The sequence below is a fragment of the Vidua chalybeata genome, chromosome 21 (genome assembly GCF_026979565.1).
Source record: "Vidua chalybeata isolate OUT-0048 chromosome 21, bVidCha1 merged haplotype, whole genome shotgun sequence".
Lineage (NCBI taxonomy): Eukaryota > Metazoa > Chordata > Aves > Passeriformes > Viduidae > Vidua > Vidua chalybeata.
Window position 1 is genome coordinate 4,135,888 of NC_071550.1, and position 19,520 is coordinate 4,155,407.

At 46.8% G+C, this 19,520-nt stretch overlaps 1 protein-coding gene and 1 long non-coding RNA gene across 2 annotated transcripts in view; one reads left to right on the plus strand and one right to left on the minus strand.

Annotated features, from left to right (window-relative positions):
• Positions 1–19,002, plus strand: part of DDX31 (DEAD-box helicase 31) — a 43,574-nt gene extending 24,572 nt beyond the window's left edge. The window contains exons 18-20 of the mRNA XM_053961791.1: positions 5,887–5,998; positions 11,093–11,273; positions 18,573–19,002. Coding sequence (XP_053817766.1) covers positions 5,887–5,998; positions 11,093–11,273; positions 18,573–18,723 — 444 coding nt within the window. The 3' untranslated portion in view covers positions 18,724–19,002. The remainder of the gene's footprint in view (positions 1–5,886; positions 5,999–11,092; positions 11,274–18,572) is intronic.
• On the minus strand, positions 11,773–17,081 carry LOC128798390 (uncharacterized). Its single transcript, XR_008434412.1, has 4 exons — positions 16,993–17,081; positions 16,734–16,885; positions 12,390–12,573; positions 11,773–11,922 (listed from the first exon to the last, which is right to left on the minus strand). It is a non-coding gene; the product is annotated as an uncharacterized LOC128798390 (long non-coding RNA).
• Positions 19,003–19,520: the final 518 nt, after the last annotated feature.

Sequence of the window (19,520 nt, forward strand, 5' to 3'; positions counted from 1 at the left end):
TGGCAAATGGCTCTAAACTTCTCTGAAGAAATGAAGAAAATGCATTTGGTGATGTGTCACATCAGGGTTTTTATAATCTATATTTACTTGGAGCCTAAAACAAAGCTCCCTGGGTTTTCAGGCACATTTTATTGACTTGGGCAAGCTTTGGGTCTGCCTTCAAGTTGCTAATTCACAGAACTCACTCATTTGTAATTGATGTCCCGGGCATTGCTGCGCTCTGGCAAATTAAATCCTGCAAGAACCTGCATTTTGAATGGAAGTCAAGAATGTGTCAAGCATGATGCAGCACACACTCTTTTTTCCCTCTTGTTGCTCTTTTGCCTGCCCATGCTTTTGTTACCCCGTGTCTGAGGCGCCTCGCTCCCGGCGCTGGCTGGTGGGAGCCGTGGTGTTCCTGGTAAACACGGCCTGTGAAAGATGTTCAGTGTTCCTGCACCTCACACACAGCCAGAGCTGAGCTCAGCTGAGATGCAGCTCTGTTTAAAGCTCTCTCCCACCACTGTTTTTGGCTGAAATCAGCCTGTAATGCCTGTGTTTTAAATGGCTGGATCATGCCTAGGATATCGCCTCGTAACAAAGTTCAGCTGTGCTTTGTTAGTGCAGAAATTATTTTAAATAGTTCCATGTAGAAGTACTTTCCTTTTGTCCCAAATGTGCTTATAGGAAGAGTGACTTCAGATTGCCTTTGAAGACTTTTTCAACAATTCCATTTATGCAGAAATTGTACTTTAAATTTGTTGCTGACAGGGGACAGAATATTCGCTGTTCCAGATGTGGGAGCAAATGTTATTTCATGGGAAGTGGGCAAAAAAGAGAACATGTTTTGTTCAAGGAAATTTCAATTTAAGTCTTGAAAAGCAGCAGGAGAAAATCCCTTTTTAGCAACAAAAACCTAACCAAGCTTATTTGGTATTTCTACCATGCTTCCAAATTGTCAAATGCTCTGCACATTTAAGCACAGAATTTTTTAAAGACACTTCTTTTGGCTTTCTTCCTTCCCTTCCAAAAAGCTCTAAACCCAGCCCCTCTTTGAAAGGAGCAGTTGCTGGCTTGGGCAGTGCTGCTGGGCAGGCCCTGCTGTGCAGGTGCTGCACGTAGGAACTTGCACAGAAGGACTTGGCTCCTTTTGCTTTCGAAGGTGGGATTAAATTCCTCTTTTCCCTGTGACATCAAAGCAAGTGGGATTTTGCTGTTGACTTCACTGGAGCTGAGCTCCATCCACTGTGGTTGTAGGATGGTTTTAATCTCTCTCAGGAACTTAGAAATACAGAATAACCAGTTTTTATGTGGCTCAATCTGAAAGAATAGAGCTTCTCTTCATGGGAAAAGTTCTGTATCATTTAATGGGGATGGAATTACAGCAGTTCAGTCAATATGAAACAGACTCCTTCAGGAATGACTTGAAAAATATATTAATGCAATCAAGCACTTGGTGTGTTTGTTAGCTCCGTGTTTATATTGCCATGGAGTTTTGAGTGGTCAGCTCAGAAGCTGCAGGGGCATTTCCCAAGTTTTCAGGAGGGTTAATCTCTATTAAATTCCTTAAATTTGCCACATGGACAGTACCATAAGCTGGGAGTGCAGTGGGACTGGGGGGGATTGAGGAGGTGTCAGGAGGAGCTGAACCTGATCCTATTGGGACGTTGCCACTGGAGGGAGGTTCAGCTCTGCTCTCAGCTCTCTGTGCTCTGCGTCATGTATATATTATAGTCCTGCACACAGGAACCTCATTATGATGCTCTTCAGTTCCCATTGCCTCAACTCAAGTCCATTATAAGTACCACGCTGGAACATGTATTTTTTGGGCTTCTGTGTGCAGCCAGGGAGCAAGCTGAAGTGCCTGTAAAATGTATATTTTATATTTAGGTATATGAAATATATATGTGGCTATGTCTGGGTGTGTGAATGTTCACCTGCCTACAAAGAGAATAAATTTGATCTTTCAACTTTTATGGAGGGGGGCAAGGGGGACTTGGTGAGTTCTAGAGAAGGTGTGTGGAGGTTAGTAAAAAGTTGTTATTAAAACAAAATCCTTCATTTTGTTTTGAAGTATAATGGAAGCAGGAGATGTTACAGCCAGGCTTTTTGGTGGGTTTCCCCATCTTTCTTTTTTTTTTTTTTTTTTTTTCCTGTTTTAAGAATGAACTTTTCTACCTCAGTCTAGTCTTACTGTGTTTCAAATTTTTTTTTTCATTATCATGTTCTCTTAATGAAATCAGAAGTTTTCAGTACTTATCCCAACCTTTCAAACCTAAAACCTGCCATCTTCATCACTGGAAGTTTCCTTCTGAGAGAAATCCATGTATCTTTTCCTGGTGAAGTTGGCATTTTTGGGAGTTACCCTGATGTCTCAAACTGGTTAAATGACTTTTTTTCTCTTGCATTTCTTCTTTTAGATTATAAATAATGTTATTGTCCACAGTCATTATGCCAGTGCTTTGGGATCTGCCAGAACAGGCTTTTAAGGAATCACAAGGCAGAAAAAGTTCTCCTATCCCACTGTTCCTCCGTGATGGCAACAGTGCTGCTTATTTAGCAGAGGGATGGGGATGCAGATCAAGCAAACCTCTGGGGTAGGCTTTTATCTTTGGGGTCTTGGAAAAATGTGTAAGGTCTCAAATTAATTGTCCTGCTCATCCAAACCAGGATTAAAGCTTGCCTGTGTGAGTAAAACACGTGGAATGGCTTCCATGCCCTTCCAGTAGCACTGATTTATTTGATCTGTCCAGACACTCAGTCATGGGCAGGTTTTATTTTCACAGTTTGCCTCTGAGTCAGTTTTAAATTTAGATTTTTTTTTTTATTATTATTATTGGGGTGGGGTTTTTTTTGTTTTTTTTTTTTTTAGTTTTTTAGATGAACCTCCCTGGAAGACAGGAATCAAACACAGGTTTTTTTTTCATGCCCATTAGGGTGCAATTTTAAAATGAATTCTGTCTCAAGGGTCTGAAGGGGATAAAAGACAAAGTGGAGATGGGAGGAGGGGAGAAGCTGTTTTCCGAGGACATTATGTTTCCTGCCATTTGCTTTTTCTTTTTTTTTTTATTTATATCTCTTGCACTGACCTCACACTTTGGAAATTATGCACCTAGCTTTTTATCCCTCATTTTTGTCTTACTTTTTTTTTTATTTTCCCCCAGCACCAGGAAGAAGAGATGCCTCATTTTGAAACCTAAAGGGGGGAATAAGAAAAGTCCTTTGTAATATATTGCCATATTATCACTAAATCCCCTGACAGTTGTGACACAGAAGCAAGTCACCTGTCACTTAAGCTTGAGGTCTCTTTAATTTTCTCCTGGAATTCGCACCAGGCTGTCTTTAATTTGAGGCCTTTATTGGAATTCTGAAACCTTTCTGCCTCCCTGGTGCTCAGATCTATTCTGAGTGCTGTTACAGAATGTATACAATAACCAACACAGGGATTCAGAGGGGGCTGAAGCACTGTTTATTTAACACTCTGGAGGGATTTTCGTGCTTATTCGGTCCTGGCTACCCAGCTTTCAATATCGCTTTGACAACCGTTATGCCCTTCTCATTAATTTTAAACAGTTAAAACACAGGAAAAAGAGAAAAAGTTTTCATTATTAAAGTGCTTTACTTTTTAATAACAGAGGATTCTGTCCGCCAGGGGAAAGGGCAAACCTCACTAATTTCACATTCATATTAAAAAGCGCTGGGAAGGTGACACTTGGTGCTGCCAGGAGGCTTAACAAAAGGAAAGTGCTGGGGGCCGGGAGGAGCAGGCGGGGCCAGAAAGTTTTGTGTTTCACGTCGGTGGAAACTTGGTAGTGACAACAAGGAGTGGCCACTTCGGGCAGGCAGCTCCACTTGGGGGTCACTGAACCTCTGCAGGGCCCTTGGCTGGGGACGGTCTCAGCTTCAGGGCACACCTGAAGTCAAAGGAACCTGTGAAAGGAGTGTCCAGAGAAGGGCAGCAAAGCTGAGGAAGGGTCCAGAGGGTAAATTATGTGAGGAGCAGCTGAGGGAACTTGGGTGGATGAGCCTGGAGGAAAAGAGGTTCAGGGAAGACAGCTCACAGACAGGAGGGTGCAGCCAGGTGAGGGTCAGGACCTGCTCCCAGGGAACAAGGACAGGAGGAGAGGACACAACCTCAAGCTGTGCCAGGAAAGGTTCAGGTGGAACATCAGGAAGAATTTCTTCACTGCGAGGGTGGTCAAGCATTGGAATGGAAGCCCAGGAAGGTGGTGGAGTCCCCATCCCTGGAGGTGTTCAGGAAAAACTGGATGTGGCACTCAGTGCCATGGTTTGGTTGACAAAGTGATGATCAAAGTTTGGACTCAATGATCTTGGAGGTCTTTTCTGACCTAAATGATGCTGTGATTCTGTGAGATGGATTCTGTGAGCCTTTCTTGAGAGGACTGGGAGACACCAGGGACCAGAGATCTAGGAGAGTTAATGAGTTACAATAGCCAGGCTGTTCTTGGAGGTGCAGGAGGACAGTCAGTCCAGGCAGTGAATGAGCAGGAGCTGCAGCCCCAGGTGTGTTTGCTTTGCTGAGGAATTACCTGGAATTCTGGAAGCTGTGGGATCCTGAGTTTCAGAGAGGGCACAGTGCAGGGCATTTGAACTACATTTGGGGTCTGTCTCTGGGCACATTTGCTGTTGGGTACAGAGTGGCACACCTGGGACAGGAGAGCATTTTGTGTCAGGTGCTGGCAGCCCCCACAGTCCTGGTGTTTGTTTGTGGTGTCAGTGGGATGTGGCTCCTCTGGACTGGCAGCAGTGCAGAGGAAAGAGGGGTTTGCAGCATTAGCATGCAGATCTGCTAGGGAGGAACAGCAGGATTGCTGCCTTGGCACAGGGCTGCTCCAGAATCCCAGGAGCTGGATGTTTGTATGCAGTCAGCCCTGCTGGGGTGAGGGGTCTGACCACTGTCAGGTTGCTGCCTTGGATCTGGCACTCTCACTCTTGGATGCTGGTTCCTGTCTTGAGTCACACTGGAGAACTGTGGCCCTTTGCTGGGAGAGGTGCACATCCATGGACGCTTGGCTATGCACTTTGCTGTCAGCTTTCCATCAGAAATTTCACTTGTTTTCTGGTCCACATTTCCTTGCTCTGCCTGGATCCCTCGGAGAGGGAGAGAGCCTCTCTTCTCCTCCCAGTAACAGCTTGCTCCCAGGAATGTTTGTTTTCCATTTCCTGAACTGCATCCTACAGTCTGATCCCAGGAAAGCTGGAACACGTGCAAAATTGCCCTTCTGGCCTGAGGAAGTTTATTCTGTCGTGCCTGTGGTGCAAGGGGCTTGTCCTGCTCTAGAGGAGCCAAGTGATGGCAGTTCCAGTCAAACATGATGTGTTGGCAGTCAGGAAGCCTCATGTAGAAGTCCATGCTGGAATTCATGAGAAGTTCATTTGGTTGCCTTTGTTCACAGGTGCTGAATTTGTCTCTTCTCTGGAGCTTGGGGTGATTGTGGATCTCGTGGTCTCCTGCCCTGGGTGTTTTGGAGAAGTGTACAGGGGTGGGAGCTTGCAGCATCACTCAAACTGTCACTGCGGGGTCTGGGGGGAGTTATTCCAAATAATTCCAATGGAAACTAGAAGTGGGATCTGGCCTGTTGTACCTGGAAGCAAAAACAAAAAGGGAAGGGAAGAGAAAAGCAAGAGGAAAAGATACGTGATAGATGTTAGAAAACACAAAATTAAAACTGATTTGTTCTCCCCACCACACGGCGCTCACTGGCTGCTCTGACTTTAACATCTTTATCTGGATTTTTTTTTCCTCTAGTAATATTGAGAGGATTACCTTTGTTGGCCCCTGGGTAGTTGCTGTGTGATTTTACTGTTATTAAATCTATTGTAAACTGCTTCATTATTCCTGACTCAAATTCTCTCTTTCCTCTAATCCTCCTGCCTCCCTGGTAGAAATCCTGTGGCAAGAACCCTCAGGAAGTCCGGGAGAGGGCCACGGTCCTGCAGACAAAATTTGAAAATCACGTCCATTCCAGCGAGGGGACTGTCCAGTGGGCAAAGAAAGGTCAGTGAGTTTCCTTCCACTTATCCCAGGGCTCAGAGGAGCTGCCAAGGTTTTCTTCTGGGGCACAGCATCAGGGAAAAGGCCTGGAAGAAACATTTTGGGGCCGTTGGGCTCTGCAGGGGGCTGAGGCAGGCCCAGAAGGCTTTGTGGTGATATTAAATGTTAATTTCTGGCGTTCCCGTATTACGTGCAAATGAGATTTAGTCTTGGCTTTCAGTGGGATTCACATCCAAGGGCTTTGACCCAATCACAGGAGCGAGTGGGTTGTGTGTGTTGTGCTGGGAAGGGGATGGGTGACTTCCTCCACCACATCCTGCTGCAATTCCCATCAGATGCCTCCAGTTCACCCCAGGGGTGAATTTAAAGCCTGAAAGGCAGGATGCAACCCTGACCAGGAAAGGATCTTGGATTGGAGCTGGTTGAGTGGGATGGGAGGTAAAAGAGAGAGGGGCAACAACTCAAAAAGGCAGGAAGAATAAAAACTGGGATGGACTTGATAATTGTAGCCGTGTACAAGTCTGGGGTTTGATGTGCCATCTTTTCCAAGCAGTTGTCACTGAGCAGTGTAAGAGACTCTGCCCTTCTTCCTCTCAGTTTGGAAAATCGAGAGGAAGACAGATTTGGGAGAAAGATTAAGATCTTGCTGGGGACGTGGTAGGAAAAGAAACACCAAACTGTCCCCTGAGAGAAGCCATAAAGGTGGTGCAGGGTAAGCACTGTGGCAAGTCAGGCCCCAGAGCTCCTGGGCAATTACTTGGAATTTGACTCAGAGTTATTGAGACAAGTCCACAAAATGCAAACCCTTTATGAAAGAGACTAAGCCATTCTTCCTCACAGTATTGAGGAGCCTTTCCCCTTTTTTTGTGTCTCCTCTTCCCGCATCTCCCTTCCTGATTGTTTTCTTTTTTACCTCATTGCTCTGAGTCAAGCCCTGCTCTTTAAGTTTGTGTAGAAGTTTTTTCAGTTCTGCAGCATTTCCAATTCAAGGGGGTCCTGGTGAGATGGATTTGAATGGTCTGCATCATTCCTGTTTACCATTCTGTGTTCCTGCTGTGTGCACCTGCATACAGGTGTGGGACAGGTGTGCCTTGTGTGCTCCCTTCTGAAATCACCTTCCAAGGGGTCCAAAACCATATGGGGAAATTGCTCTTGGAGCTATACAATGTTTGGAGAAACTGGAGAAGGAGAGGCTGTTCTCAAGATAAAAATTAAGTTCAGCATGAAAACTGTTTGGAATCTTGAGAAGTGATTGTTCAGGAGGTCAGAGGTGCTGGTTTTTTTCTGAAAGTTGTACTCCCTTCTCAGGTGATGACACAGCAGAGGAACCAGAGTATCTCCTGTGACTCTCTGCTTACCCCAATTATTCTGCATGTTTTTTTTCGTTATGTGTGGCTGTATTGAAGGGCAAAGGATTTGAAATTCTGCTGTTTCACTCTTTGCTCTCCCCCCACCACTGCACATCCCTGGGCTAAAATCTCACCCCACCTCCAGCAGTTGCAGAGTGCTGATTTCAGTTCCTTGGGCTTTTCAAACACTTTCCTCCTGCAGTGAAAGTGTTGGACTTGCTACACAAGGAGCTTGCACCCATCTTCAGGTGTGTGGTGTGGTTTTGTAGCTGCTCTTTTAAATCCACAATCTCAAAGCATGTGACTACAACAATCATAATCCTTCATTCTGCATGGATGAGCTTCTTCCTGCTCTCTTGGGATTTCTTGTACCCCATGCAAACTTCTAACCTGAAATGTCTGTGACAGGAACAACCAGTGAATAACTCTGGTCACACCTAAAAAACCTCTGTGGTTCCTCTCTACGCAGTGCCACTGTGCACACACCCACCCACACACACTTGTTGCTGACCTCAGCATTAATAACTTCTTTAGCCACAGAAAAGAAGCACAGAAAATACATCAGGAAATGCTGAAATACTGTGCATCCCATTTATCTTGTAGAGGAGCACTCCACCTCTTTTTCCAACTCTGCTATCTACATATGCAAATTTTCCACTGCTGAGTGGCTTCCATAAGCCCCTCTTCCTCCCCTCTGAGCCAGGCATCATGAATAATTAACATGGCAGCTGGCTTTTGCTTTCATGGCAGACAATCAATTGGAAACTGTGCCAGAGATGCATTTGTTTCTCTCTCTTTTTCTGTTTCTCCCCATTTTCTGACCTAGTCAATGTTAATAAGCAGTCTCTGCACTGCAGCCTGCTTTCAAAAGGCGAGTGGCTCCCTGCCCGCTCTCCCCTTCTGCCTCTGGGTCCCGTGCTTTTCACACTCAAATCAAATGGTTCAGGGAAGGTGCTGCCCTTCAAACTTGATTGACTGATCAGCAGTGAGATGGGTGGGAGGAGGGGTCTGCCTGGGCCCTGCTACCTGAAGGATAAACCTTTTGGAGCCCCTTTTGGGAAGTGGAGGATGCTCATCCCAAGGCTTTGCATGGTGATAGGTGCTTCATTTCCAAGCTGTGGGGCCAGAAGGAGCTCAGGAGACTGATCCTGTGTACCCATGAGTTACACAGAGGGTAAGGAAGCAAACCCTGTTTTCCTCCTCCTCATTTCCCAGCTTTACAGCCAGCAGTTGAGCTTTTTGCATCCTCCTTTCTGTCCTCAGCTCCTGTGTGTGGAGAGAGACAGCTGAGTCACAGGAGCCCAGGGCTGTGGCACAGTGCTCAAATCCGTGGTGGTTTTGGTGCATCTTTCCCTCCTGCTCTGGCAAAGTGCCTCCCAGTTTATCCAGCCATGCTGAGGCTGTGCCCTGGGGCCAGTGCTGGGAGCTGGCTGCCAGCTGAGAGCCTGGTGAACAGGTTATGTCACCTGTCTCCCTTTCATATCCCATTACCCTTTTTAAAACAACACCCAACCATCTAACCCCCATCACACATAGAACACGCTGGCTTTTTTCTTTTCTTCCTTTGATTTTCCACACTTGTATTTCCTGGAGAAAAATGGGGATGCAGGGGTGCAAAGGACCAATCTAAATCCTCTGTCTTACATGAGCACAAGTCCAAATCCCACTCCAAGCCAGTCCGTGTTACCTTAGACTTGTGTTGGTGTGCTAAAAACTCTCAACAGCTCAGGCTGTTTGTTCCTGTGGCATCAAGGTAAGGACCCCTGTACATGAATTATGGCCTGACCAGCACTGGTACCAGTCTTTGTGAGTTGTTTTCCTAAAGCTCTGTCTCTTTGATCACAAAATCATAAAAGAATTTCAACTTTAAAAAAATCCAATAAAGCATTCCATATCTGGCCACTCTAATTGCACATAAAAGCCAGAAAACATGGCTCTGGCAACAATGAGAGGTCTAAAGACCTGATAGTAAAGATTTTTAAAAGAATCTCATCCACAAAGGTCTGCATTTCAATCTCATGAGTGCTGTAATGAACATCTCAGCTCTGAGCTGCTCGGAGGTGAGGCAGTTTCCTGGGCACTGTGACCTGCAGCTCCAGCCAGGCTCTCAGTTCAGCTCTGGGCTAGTGCCTTGCAGCTCTCCCTGGTTCTGTGTGCTCTGACTCACAGCTGGATCTGGCAGGTGTCTGTCAGGACTTTGGGAAGAGGAGAGCCTTTGACACTTTTCTGGGGAGCTGGTACCAGCAGCTTTTCCTCTCTGCCCAGCTGTGGGAGGTGAGCTCAGGCTTCATAATAACAGGATCTTTAGTATCAGCCATTTCAAGTGCTGTGAGGCAGACAGCTGTATTAGCTCCAATGGGACTGAATTCAAAACAGGAGCAAGTTCCTATTGTTCCCTTTGAAGTGTTACACCTTCTCGTAGGTGAATTTGACCAATAACTTTATGAAAAAAAAAGCAGCAGAACAAGAGTTTTGAGAGCATTTGAGCTGGTTTATAAGCCCTCAGAAGGATGGCTTCAGACAGGAGACTGAGACAGTATTTGGAATTTATCATTCTCTTTTTTGGGAAAACACAGGTCTCTCGGTGCTCAGAAGCCTCTAAAAGAGCAGCATTGTGAAATTGGGAAGAAGGTGCAAAAACCTCAATCTTTTCTTCTCATCGATTGGGAAAAGGAGTTCGCTTTGCTCAGTAAACAGAGCTTTGATGGATTCCCTGGGTCCTTCCAGGAGCTGATCTGCTAAAATGACATTTTTATTACTGTTCATAAACTCCAATCTCCGGCTGCTGCCAAGAGATTAGACATAAGCTGTGGGCAAACTTGCTGGTCTGGTGGCTCAACAGGCAAGGGCAGGAGAGGTGAGAGTTTAGAGCTCACTGCTGTCAGGAGTGAGAGGGAGAGGAAGATGCAGGAGGTGCTTTGGAGTGAGGGCTGGGGGGACACAGGAGGGTTTAGCAAGCAGAGGAGCAGCAGGGGATTGAGGGGGGAGGCATTTTGTGAGCTGCAGAGTTTCCTTCCTGGAAGTCCCTCTATTCCCAGAGCAGGGGCCAGCCTGGGTGTAGTGAACGTTCTGGGGACGGGGAGGAGCAGAGGTAGTGCTCATATTAGTGGATGATTGTCTTTAGAGCAATGAGCCCTGAGGGAAGGGCATTACAGGAATATAAAGATGGGAAGGGAAATTTGCACACAGTTCTATTATTTTTCCCTTTTGAGAAGGTGAGCTCTGTTCTCAGTGTGCTGATGAGTCAGGAAATCCATCCGGCTCTCAGATATTTATAAGGGACTAGCTGGTAACTGGTGAAAAATGCATGGACTACTGGGACTCTAATATCAGAGGAGTCTTCCTGTGCCATCTCCATGCTTCTCTCTCTTCGTCCCTGCATCTCTGTTCCCACTCTCATCTGCTGCCACTCAGAGTCAATGACTTGAGGGAAATGCCACAAACTCACCTTTTGTGGCCAAAGGAGCAGCCTTGCAGGAGCCAAACCCAGTGCAATTCAATGGAGCTTTGTTTCAGTTCCTAACACCTCCCCAGCACTTACCTTCCCCTTTTGGGATTGTATCAGTACTGTGCAACCTTCACAGGTTTTTAACATGGCACCCTTTGCTGCCAGCTGCTGACCAGAAGGTGTCCCAAAGGACCAGCCCCACGTCCTTTCAGATGGAGCAGCTGAATCTTTAAGTGTGTGTGTTTGTGTATAAAAATGCAGCAGCAAACAGAATTCACTGGTGTTTTTCTTTCCCCTCAGCACTGCAGTCTTTCCTTTGTGCCTATACCACCTATCCCAGGGATCTCAAACACATCTTCCACATCAAATCTCTCCACCTGGGTCATGTGGCCAAGAGCTTTGGGCTGAGAGATGCCCCCCAGAACCTGACTGCTCTTCCAACTGCAGGCTCAAAGAGGAAAACCAAACCAAGACCAAACAGGTAGGTCAGTCTGATGTTCCTGAGCTGTGCTGTGCTTTGCTCCTCAAGGTGGTTGGGCTTGCTCCAGGAATCGAGTGTAAAAAAAGCAGATCTGTTGGTAGAAATGATCCTTCTGCAAACCTGGAGGTGCGAGTAGCTCTGGCAAAGGCATTTCTGCAAAATCCTGTGGGATCTCTCCTGAGAATAGTCTGCAGCAAGCCCAGAGTTGCAGCTCTATCCCCTCTAGAGTGTGCTCAGGGCTGTTCTGGGTCCTCCTGTTCTGTGTAAGGAGTTGGAGACTCCCTCATGCTGCTGGAGGAGCCCTGAACCCTCTTCTGTGCCTGCAAGGGAGCTGAAGGTGCTCAGTGCATCTGATCCTGGCTGCTCTGAGTTGGTTCCACAGGACAGATAATCCTCTCTCTTGGGATCACAATGCTGAGGACACGCTCTCTTCCCCAGTGCAATGGCAGGATCCAAACCTCTGCCTTGCCAGTAAAATCATTGCAATCGTTCAAAGGAGGAAAATCTTTTTTCTTTATCAGCATTAGTTGTGACTCTTTCCGTGTAATTGTTGCTACAAACCCCGTTGGCAAGCCTTAGCCATGCAATTAAAGCACTAATCCACATAATTGTTCCAGGGCTGGGCACTTCTCTTGCACATGCACCTATCCTATGAAAAGAAAAAAATGCAAGGGGAAGGGATTTGAAAATAAAAAGTTGGAGCCTGCATTGTCCTGCTTTCAGCAGCCACCAGGGACAGGCCACTGCTCTGCCTCCTGCTCCAGCTGACCCTCCTCAGCAGATGGGCAACAGGATGGGAATGCCCCTGTGAGCAGGGGATTTAAGGGAGCTTTATTTCGGGAAGAATAGCCTGATTAGCTGATAAAGAGCATGTAAGATGGTATGGGGTGGGCTTTGATGTCTTGCTGGCCCAGCAGGGTGTCAAGCTATGACTGACAGTAGCGTGTCACAGGATTACTTGGCCTGTAACAATGCCTCTCTCTGTTCCTGTGATGTTGCTACTCTGTTAGAGCTACTTTTTCCCTTGTTACAAACCTCTTTTAGATGGGGGTTCCTCCTCCCCAAGTCTTCATCCCATTATAGCACAGACAAGCTCAAGATACAGTAGGTACTTACACACAGGACGTGTGGGGTTGGGGGATGTGGAGGTGTTGGAACAAATGGTCTGAGAGTGATTTGAGAGCTCATTTGCACGTGGATCACAGAACTGCAGCTCAGGGAAAGTGGGCAGACTTTGCACGGCTCTGTCACGGCTCAAGCTCCAGATTTCAAATCCGAGGGCATCTGCAAAGTTAAGACCCTGCAAAAAATAGCCAGAGTTGTGATGTGCAATAATTGTTCCTGCCTGTGAAACTTGGCTTTAATCAGCTTTCTCTGTGTGTACTTTAAAAAATAAACAAAAAAAAGGGAGAGAGTATATTAGTATTTATAAGATAGTTTAGAGAAAGTGAATATTGATTCAAATTCAGTTTGCACTTGCATAAATCCAAGATTATGCTATTAACTTAGAGAATTGCTTTTGATTTCACACTGACAAAGCAGAAAGCAAAACTTAGCCTGCCATTTAGAAGACAAATGGTTTCTAAATGTAAAATGCAAGGCTTGAAATTATAACAGCACAGTCACAGAGCAATCTTTTAAATTATATTTCTCACATGATGCTGTGAGTGTTGGTTGTCGTATTACACATTGTCTCCCAACATCTGATACTGGTTTTTAATCAGGCTGCTCACTAAAGCCTCATCTCTCAGCACCTGCCTAGAGAATAAAAAGCAGGCGCTCCAGGTTGAAAGTGGGGTAAAGGCAATCATTAAATGTTTCCTTAGGAGGACAAAGAAAACTTTTCATTTCTTTTGAAGTCTCCTTTTGTGCTTGGCGCCTCCTTGGAGAGCCTGCTCGGGGAAGGTGAGACAGTGAGAGGGAGCAGCCAGGTGTGTGATGTTTCAGTGCTGAAATGTGGGAGCAGCCCTCTCCTCAATGCCCATGTCAACTTCCATGCATTTTTCAGAGGTCTTTGTGCAAACCAGCTGTCCCCTTAGCTGTAGCAGATCCTGCAAAACCCGATCTGAAGACGGAAAAAATAATTGCTGGCGATGTTTTTTGAAAGTTGCAATGCTGTGTTGAGGTGAGAGATGAGCACACGAACCAGATACTGCATATTGAATTACAGCACATCAGCTTAGTCAGTGTCTGGGCTCATGCTTTGACTGCAGGGTAGAGGCAAGGAAGCTGATCCCACCTCCAGTGAGGGATTAGCTGTCCTTGCTTCTCTGTGGAGTCGCAGCACGCCGAGGAAGGGGCTGACAGGCCAGATAGACTTGTCTTTTGACTCCTTCACAATGCACGTGCCAAAGACCCACTGCCATCCCTGTGCTGCTCAGGCTGTTGCATTCTGGATCAACTGAGGGTCTGCTTTCCCTTTGAAATCAGGAAGGCCAGTGTGTGCCCCCAAAGGCTTTCACTGCAGTGAGCAGTTGCAACTTAATTTGGCTTTTTCGTGAGTTCAGGCCATCACAAAGAAAGATGACTCTTTAGTTCAGCTGATTCTGTGGAACTCCCTGCTACAGGAATTTCTGATGCAAGAAATGCTCAGAAGGATTGAATTTACTTACGAGTATCAAGAATTGCTACAGCATATGCAAAAAGTGATATAAAAACAAAGGTGAAAACCCCCTCATGCTTCAGAGTTTCAGGTGGGTTTCAGGAACCCACCCAGCAGGAGAAGGAGTTCTTAATTCCTGAATTCCTCTGCTTTTTCAAAACCCTGCCCAGGTCTGAGCTGATTCAAATGAAATGGGATCAGGAAGAGGTGTTTGAGAGCACTGCTGTACATCATTATCACAGTGCTATTGCTCTGATGTGGAGGATCATTGTGTAAATTCATTCTCCAGCGTGGTCAGATAGAATCAGACAATTCCTGAGAAACAGACCTTGTAGTCCTGTGTCCTCCCCATGGCCAGGGCAGCAATTCCATTTGGGTGCAAACTTGTGGCCTTTTACCTTCTCTCTAACCTCACATCCTTGGTTCCACTTTTGAACATCTTGGCATTGACAATTTTGAAAAAATACAGGGCTTGTGACTCAAGGCTGCAGCTGGGCCTCCCTGCACAGCAATTGTCTCATCATTAGAAGCACTTTGCTTGCCAGTTTTTATGTGCACATTTAGAGCTTTCCTGATACCCCTTAATTAGTCAAAATGCAGCTTTGGAATTCTGCCCACTGGGAATTTCACTTTGGGCAGTCTGCTCTAGAAAGCCAAACTGGAGCTCAGGTAAGAGCATGTATCCATGGGCAAATGGAGCCAAAAATGAGAGTAAGAGACATGGCTGCTGTGAAAGGAAGCATCACCATCACTCTTCATTAAGGCAGTTCAGGGACACAGGTGAGTCCTGGCTACCACATCACGATGTTATAAAAGAAATCCTCATATGAAATTAAAGTTTTATAGTTGTAAAATCCATCTGATTGTTTCCTGCATACAGCAGTGCCCTTTATTACTGTCCTGTTCCACTGTGGCTGCAGCAGAGAGCTTTTGCTCCATCTCTAATCAAGTTAACAGTGCTTGCACACAGAGCTGGAAAACCTCTGTGCTGGGGGCTGTGCACCAAAAATTGTCATCTCTCTGTAACTGAAGTGTATTCTGTTCTCTAGGCTGGGAAAAGGCCTGACAGAAGCAAGAATCCTGGGAGGATCCCAGCCTCCCAGTGCTGCTTTTGTCCTTTTCCCATGGGGTGAAGACCAAGGGATGGCAGTGGAAGTGAGACTGGGGTTTCTGTGTGGCTGAAATGCATTTGACTTCAGTAGGACAAGGTGGGCTTTGCTGTTCAGCACATCCCAGTGTGGAGACCACCCTGAGTGTTCTGGAACAGGCTTGGTGCTCATTCTGGCTGGGTAATCATTTTCCTTGATCTTCTCAAGCATCTGCATCAGCTGGGAGCAGAGGACCTGGGCCATCTGTTGACCTGTCGAGAGCAGTGTAGGATTGCTGATGGATTTCTTGCCCCCACTCTGCAAAAACAACAGCAGCAAAACCAACCCAAACAGGGTTGCATTGGCTGCAGATGGTTCATCCAATGCTATAAGTAGGAAAAGCAGGTGTTGCAGCAGCCTTGGCCCAGAGGTAACCCAGCTCTGCTGCTGGCACAGTGTCAAGGAGCTGTTGGAGATGCTGTCAGGCAGATTGATAGTGCAATCCACGTTGAAATGTTTTCTGATAAATGGAACGGCCTCCTCGGGTCTCCTCCAAAGACACACCATGAGTTCTGGGAGTGTGTGTCAGAACTTCATCCTCCTCCTTCCTCAGCTGGAGCAATTTGGGAGCCTTTGGATGCTGCAGATGCTGGGAGTTGGTTAAAGGTCACTACACCTGTGCACTGCATTGCAGCAGCATCTCACACAGCAAGACAAAGGAACAGGCAGTGGTGCCAGCCAGGTTGAGAGACACCTCCAAGAACAAGCTCACTTACCACTGAGGTGAAAAGATGAGCAGAGGCATCTTCTGAGCCAGAAAACAAGACCCAGGAGAAAGAGATCAGTCCAAACCATTCAGATTTCCTCAGAGATGGAGGGTTGGGCAGCAGCAGCATCCCAAAGATCACTGTGGCTCCCAGGTGGGGAAGGGGAGCAGCATGCTGGGAACAGCTCTGTAAGTGGGTGCAGAAGGGAACTGAAGCAGAGGAAAGATTTTACTCTTTCCTTCACTGCACACTTTTTCTTCCAGATGTTCCTCTCCTGCCTTTTCATCATTCAGTGATGTATTTAGCAAGTTTGTCATGTTTAAAGAGTGAATAAAATAATCCCAGTTTTCTGGAGGATAACAGATTTTTTTTTTTTTTTTGTCTCTAAAACTTTGGCCTGGTCTTTTCCAGCCTTTCAGGAGATAACAAAGTCATCTGGGGACAGTTCCTCTTTTTGCTTATTGTCTCTCTGCTGAGGGTATTGGCACCAGTTTTTGTGAGGTTGCAGCTTAATTACAGATGTGCACAGGCAGCTCTGAACCTGAGTCTTTTATTCCTTCCTCTGTCTCAGTATACCATGATACCTAGACATGAGATCACAGCAAGAGATGCTCATCATCCATGTGTTTTTCCAGTGATGGGAACATGGGTTTTGTCTGTGGTGCAAATGCATCTTTACACTTACAGCCTTTCTGTGAAGCTTTTTGCCACAGTATCACCACACACCTCCCTTAAATTAACACCCCACCAGCCCTCAGCAACAGGGAAAGCACAGGGAGCTGGGAGAGTGGACATGGAGGCCAAAGAGATTAAAAACCTTGCCCAAGGATGCTCAGGGGTGAGTGTTAAGGTCTTGGTCAGTTCTCCTGGGCTTTGTCTCATAACCTGGCTGAGGGAAGGTGCCCTGTGGTTATCTTGCTGCTCTGGCAGAGCCCCAGAGACTGTCACCAGTTGGGCAGAGAGGGGAATTTGCAGCTTCACAGCAGGAATCAGGGCTCCTGACCTGGTGCAGTTTCCTGGTGTGCTGTCACTGCAGGCAGGTGCTGTTCCCTGTAGCTCTTCCATCTCATGGTTACACGGGGCCTTGACAGCTGCTCTTCTTCTGTCCGTGATGAGCACAGGTTCCACAGCACAACTCCATTGATTTTTGTGGCCCTGGGTTAGAGGGAGAAAGCTCCCTTTTCCCTGCATCCCTGCTTTTCTGTGCACAGCTGATCACCTCAGCAGGGAGTATTGATTTACTAATTGGGCAGCAATTTCACCTGATTGATAATAAAGTGTTGGACAACCTCCCTGCTGAGCTGCAGCTCAGCCCTGCAGCTACTGGTGGATTCCTTGTCCTTCTGCAGCAGAGAGTTCCCTGTTGTTAAGTAAACTGGTCTGTTGCTTGGAAACCCAGGAATTACTGTAGGAAATGCTTGGAGACAACAATCAAAGTGTCAAATAGGAACCTCACCCACTGGTGGAGGGGGCTGAGCAGAGGATACACCTGCACAGGCTGTGGGAAGGGAGCGAGCAAACGCCGCAGGCAGCCAGGAGTTCACTTCCCTCGTCTGCCCTGTGTGTTTGGCCTATTGAATGCCTTGATCCATTGCTGCAGCCTGAATTTCTTCCTTCTCTTCAATGCCCAGCGTGGGTTTGGACACCTGAGGGCACTTTGAGGCAAGGCTAGAAGGTGTCACCTTTAGGACTGCTGAGTCCTTGTGTTGTCACCAAAGCTTGCTGGCGTGGGTGTGGGGCTGCTGTTCAGTCCAGCTCCCTCGAGTGCAGAGGGACAGACAGGTTTCTGTTCTGTTTTTCTGGAAACACTTGAGAGGTCCTGACTAGAACTTGCTCAGAGAGGTGCACCCTAGAGGTGTTCAAGGCCAGGCTGGAAGGGGCTCGGGCTGGACCTGGTCTAGTGAAAGGAATAAAGGAATGAGTTGATGTTTAGAGTCCCTCCCAACCCAAACCAGTCTGTGACTCTGTGCTGATGAGGAGGAGAGTGGGACATGCCAACACCAGTAGCTGTGGACACCCTGTCATGCCCAGGACCATGGGAATGAGCTAGGGAGTGACTGATCCTGCACCCCAGAGATTGTATTTTAAATAACTGAGGGTGAGATTTGCCCAAGGTTATAGAGCAGGACAGTGGCAGAACTCATGGTGGGAAAATGCTGAGTGGGTTTTTATATTTATAGCTGGCAGTTTAGGGCTGCAGGGACATCCATGTTGGAGTTTGGTGGCCATGCAAAATGCAGCTACCCTTGCAAAAGCCATTCTCTGGAGAGGGAGGCTGTGAAGTGCATGTGATGGCTGCAGGACACTGCAAGAAAAGAAAATCTGTTGGATCTGTTTGGTTTAGACTCATGACATGCTAATTTTTTCCCTGGTTCGTTTAGGAGGGGTTGTGTTTTCAAGCTCTGGATTTAAGCTCTGTTTATAAAATGTTTCCATTGTTCAATGTCATTGGGCTGTTCTGTTAGGTTGTTGTTGTTGTTGTTGTTATTATTATTATTATTATTATTATTATTATTATTATTATTATTATTTCCAAACTGCTGTGTCACCTCATTCATCAGCCTTCAGGCACACAAGCTTCCCTCCTTCTCCCCACCACCCTGCAAGAGCATTTGTACAGAACAAAGGCTTGCTTTGAAAAACGCCGTGATATTTTGCCACCTTTGTGGAAACCTGTCACAACAATGCCTAATTTTGCATGAGGCAGAATTTCAAATCAAGCCTCAAGGAAAGGGAGCTGCTCCTTCTCTAATGTGCAATTGTCAGTGGCATTGCAGGAACCCACCCAGCAGGAGAAAGGGGTTCTTAATTCCTGAATTCCTCTGTTCTTCCCCCTGCCCAGGTCTGAGCTGCTCAAGAAGACCCACGGCAAACGCCGCCTTGCTGAGCTCCTGCGCTCTGAATATTCCAGTGGGATGGACACTGCTGGAGCCAAGGTCAAGAAGAAGAAGAAAAAGCAGAGAAAAGCTGGCAACCAGCAGATTCCAACATAAGCCAGGCCCTTCCAGTCATTGGCTGTAAAAGCTGCTTGAGTGCCTCAGCCGGGGGTCAGGGTGACCTGCCAAATCAACTGAGGAGTGTTTCAATTTATCAGGCAAATGTGGGAGGGATCCTGGGGATCTTGGCCTCCTCCCCTTCATTCCATAGGTCCAAGTGGAATGGAATCTAGGCGTGTCCTGTGGTACTGCTGCAATTAAATGTGGCCTCCTGAAGATGCACCATGTTCCTAAGATGTTTTTTTAGCAAGAAAAATAAAAGAAGGTTAAATATGATTTTCAGAGAAACGTGATGTGCGTGCAACATGAATGTGAGACAAGTTTGGGCAGGCAGGAGGTGTTTTTCTGTTTAAAGAACACTCCACAATCCCTTCACTTGCTGTTTCCAGCCAGGTAGATATGGCAGGGGAGGTGTCCCAGGAGCACCATGGAGAGGGGAATCTGCCCTGTCCCCTGTCTGTGTAAAGGGAGCACTTCTGCTCCTGTCTCAGGTAACAAAGCCACGCTGCTGCCACCTCCTCTCCTGTCCTCTGTGCACTGGGCAAGGTCTGTCCCTGGTCACTTAGTCAGAATTGGCACCTGCAGTGATGCCAGTGGCAGGATTGTGGAGAACTCTTCAGTGCAGTGACACACAGTCCCTTTGGGGCAGAGCTCATGGGCACAGAGCTCCCTGTCAGAGCTCCCGAGAGCAAACATTGTCACTGTGGGAAGGAGCCAGAGTGGAATCCAGCAGTCTCCAAACTTCTCCTTGCCTGCAGCGTGTTGTCATTCCTGATTGTGTAACGCAGAGGGAG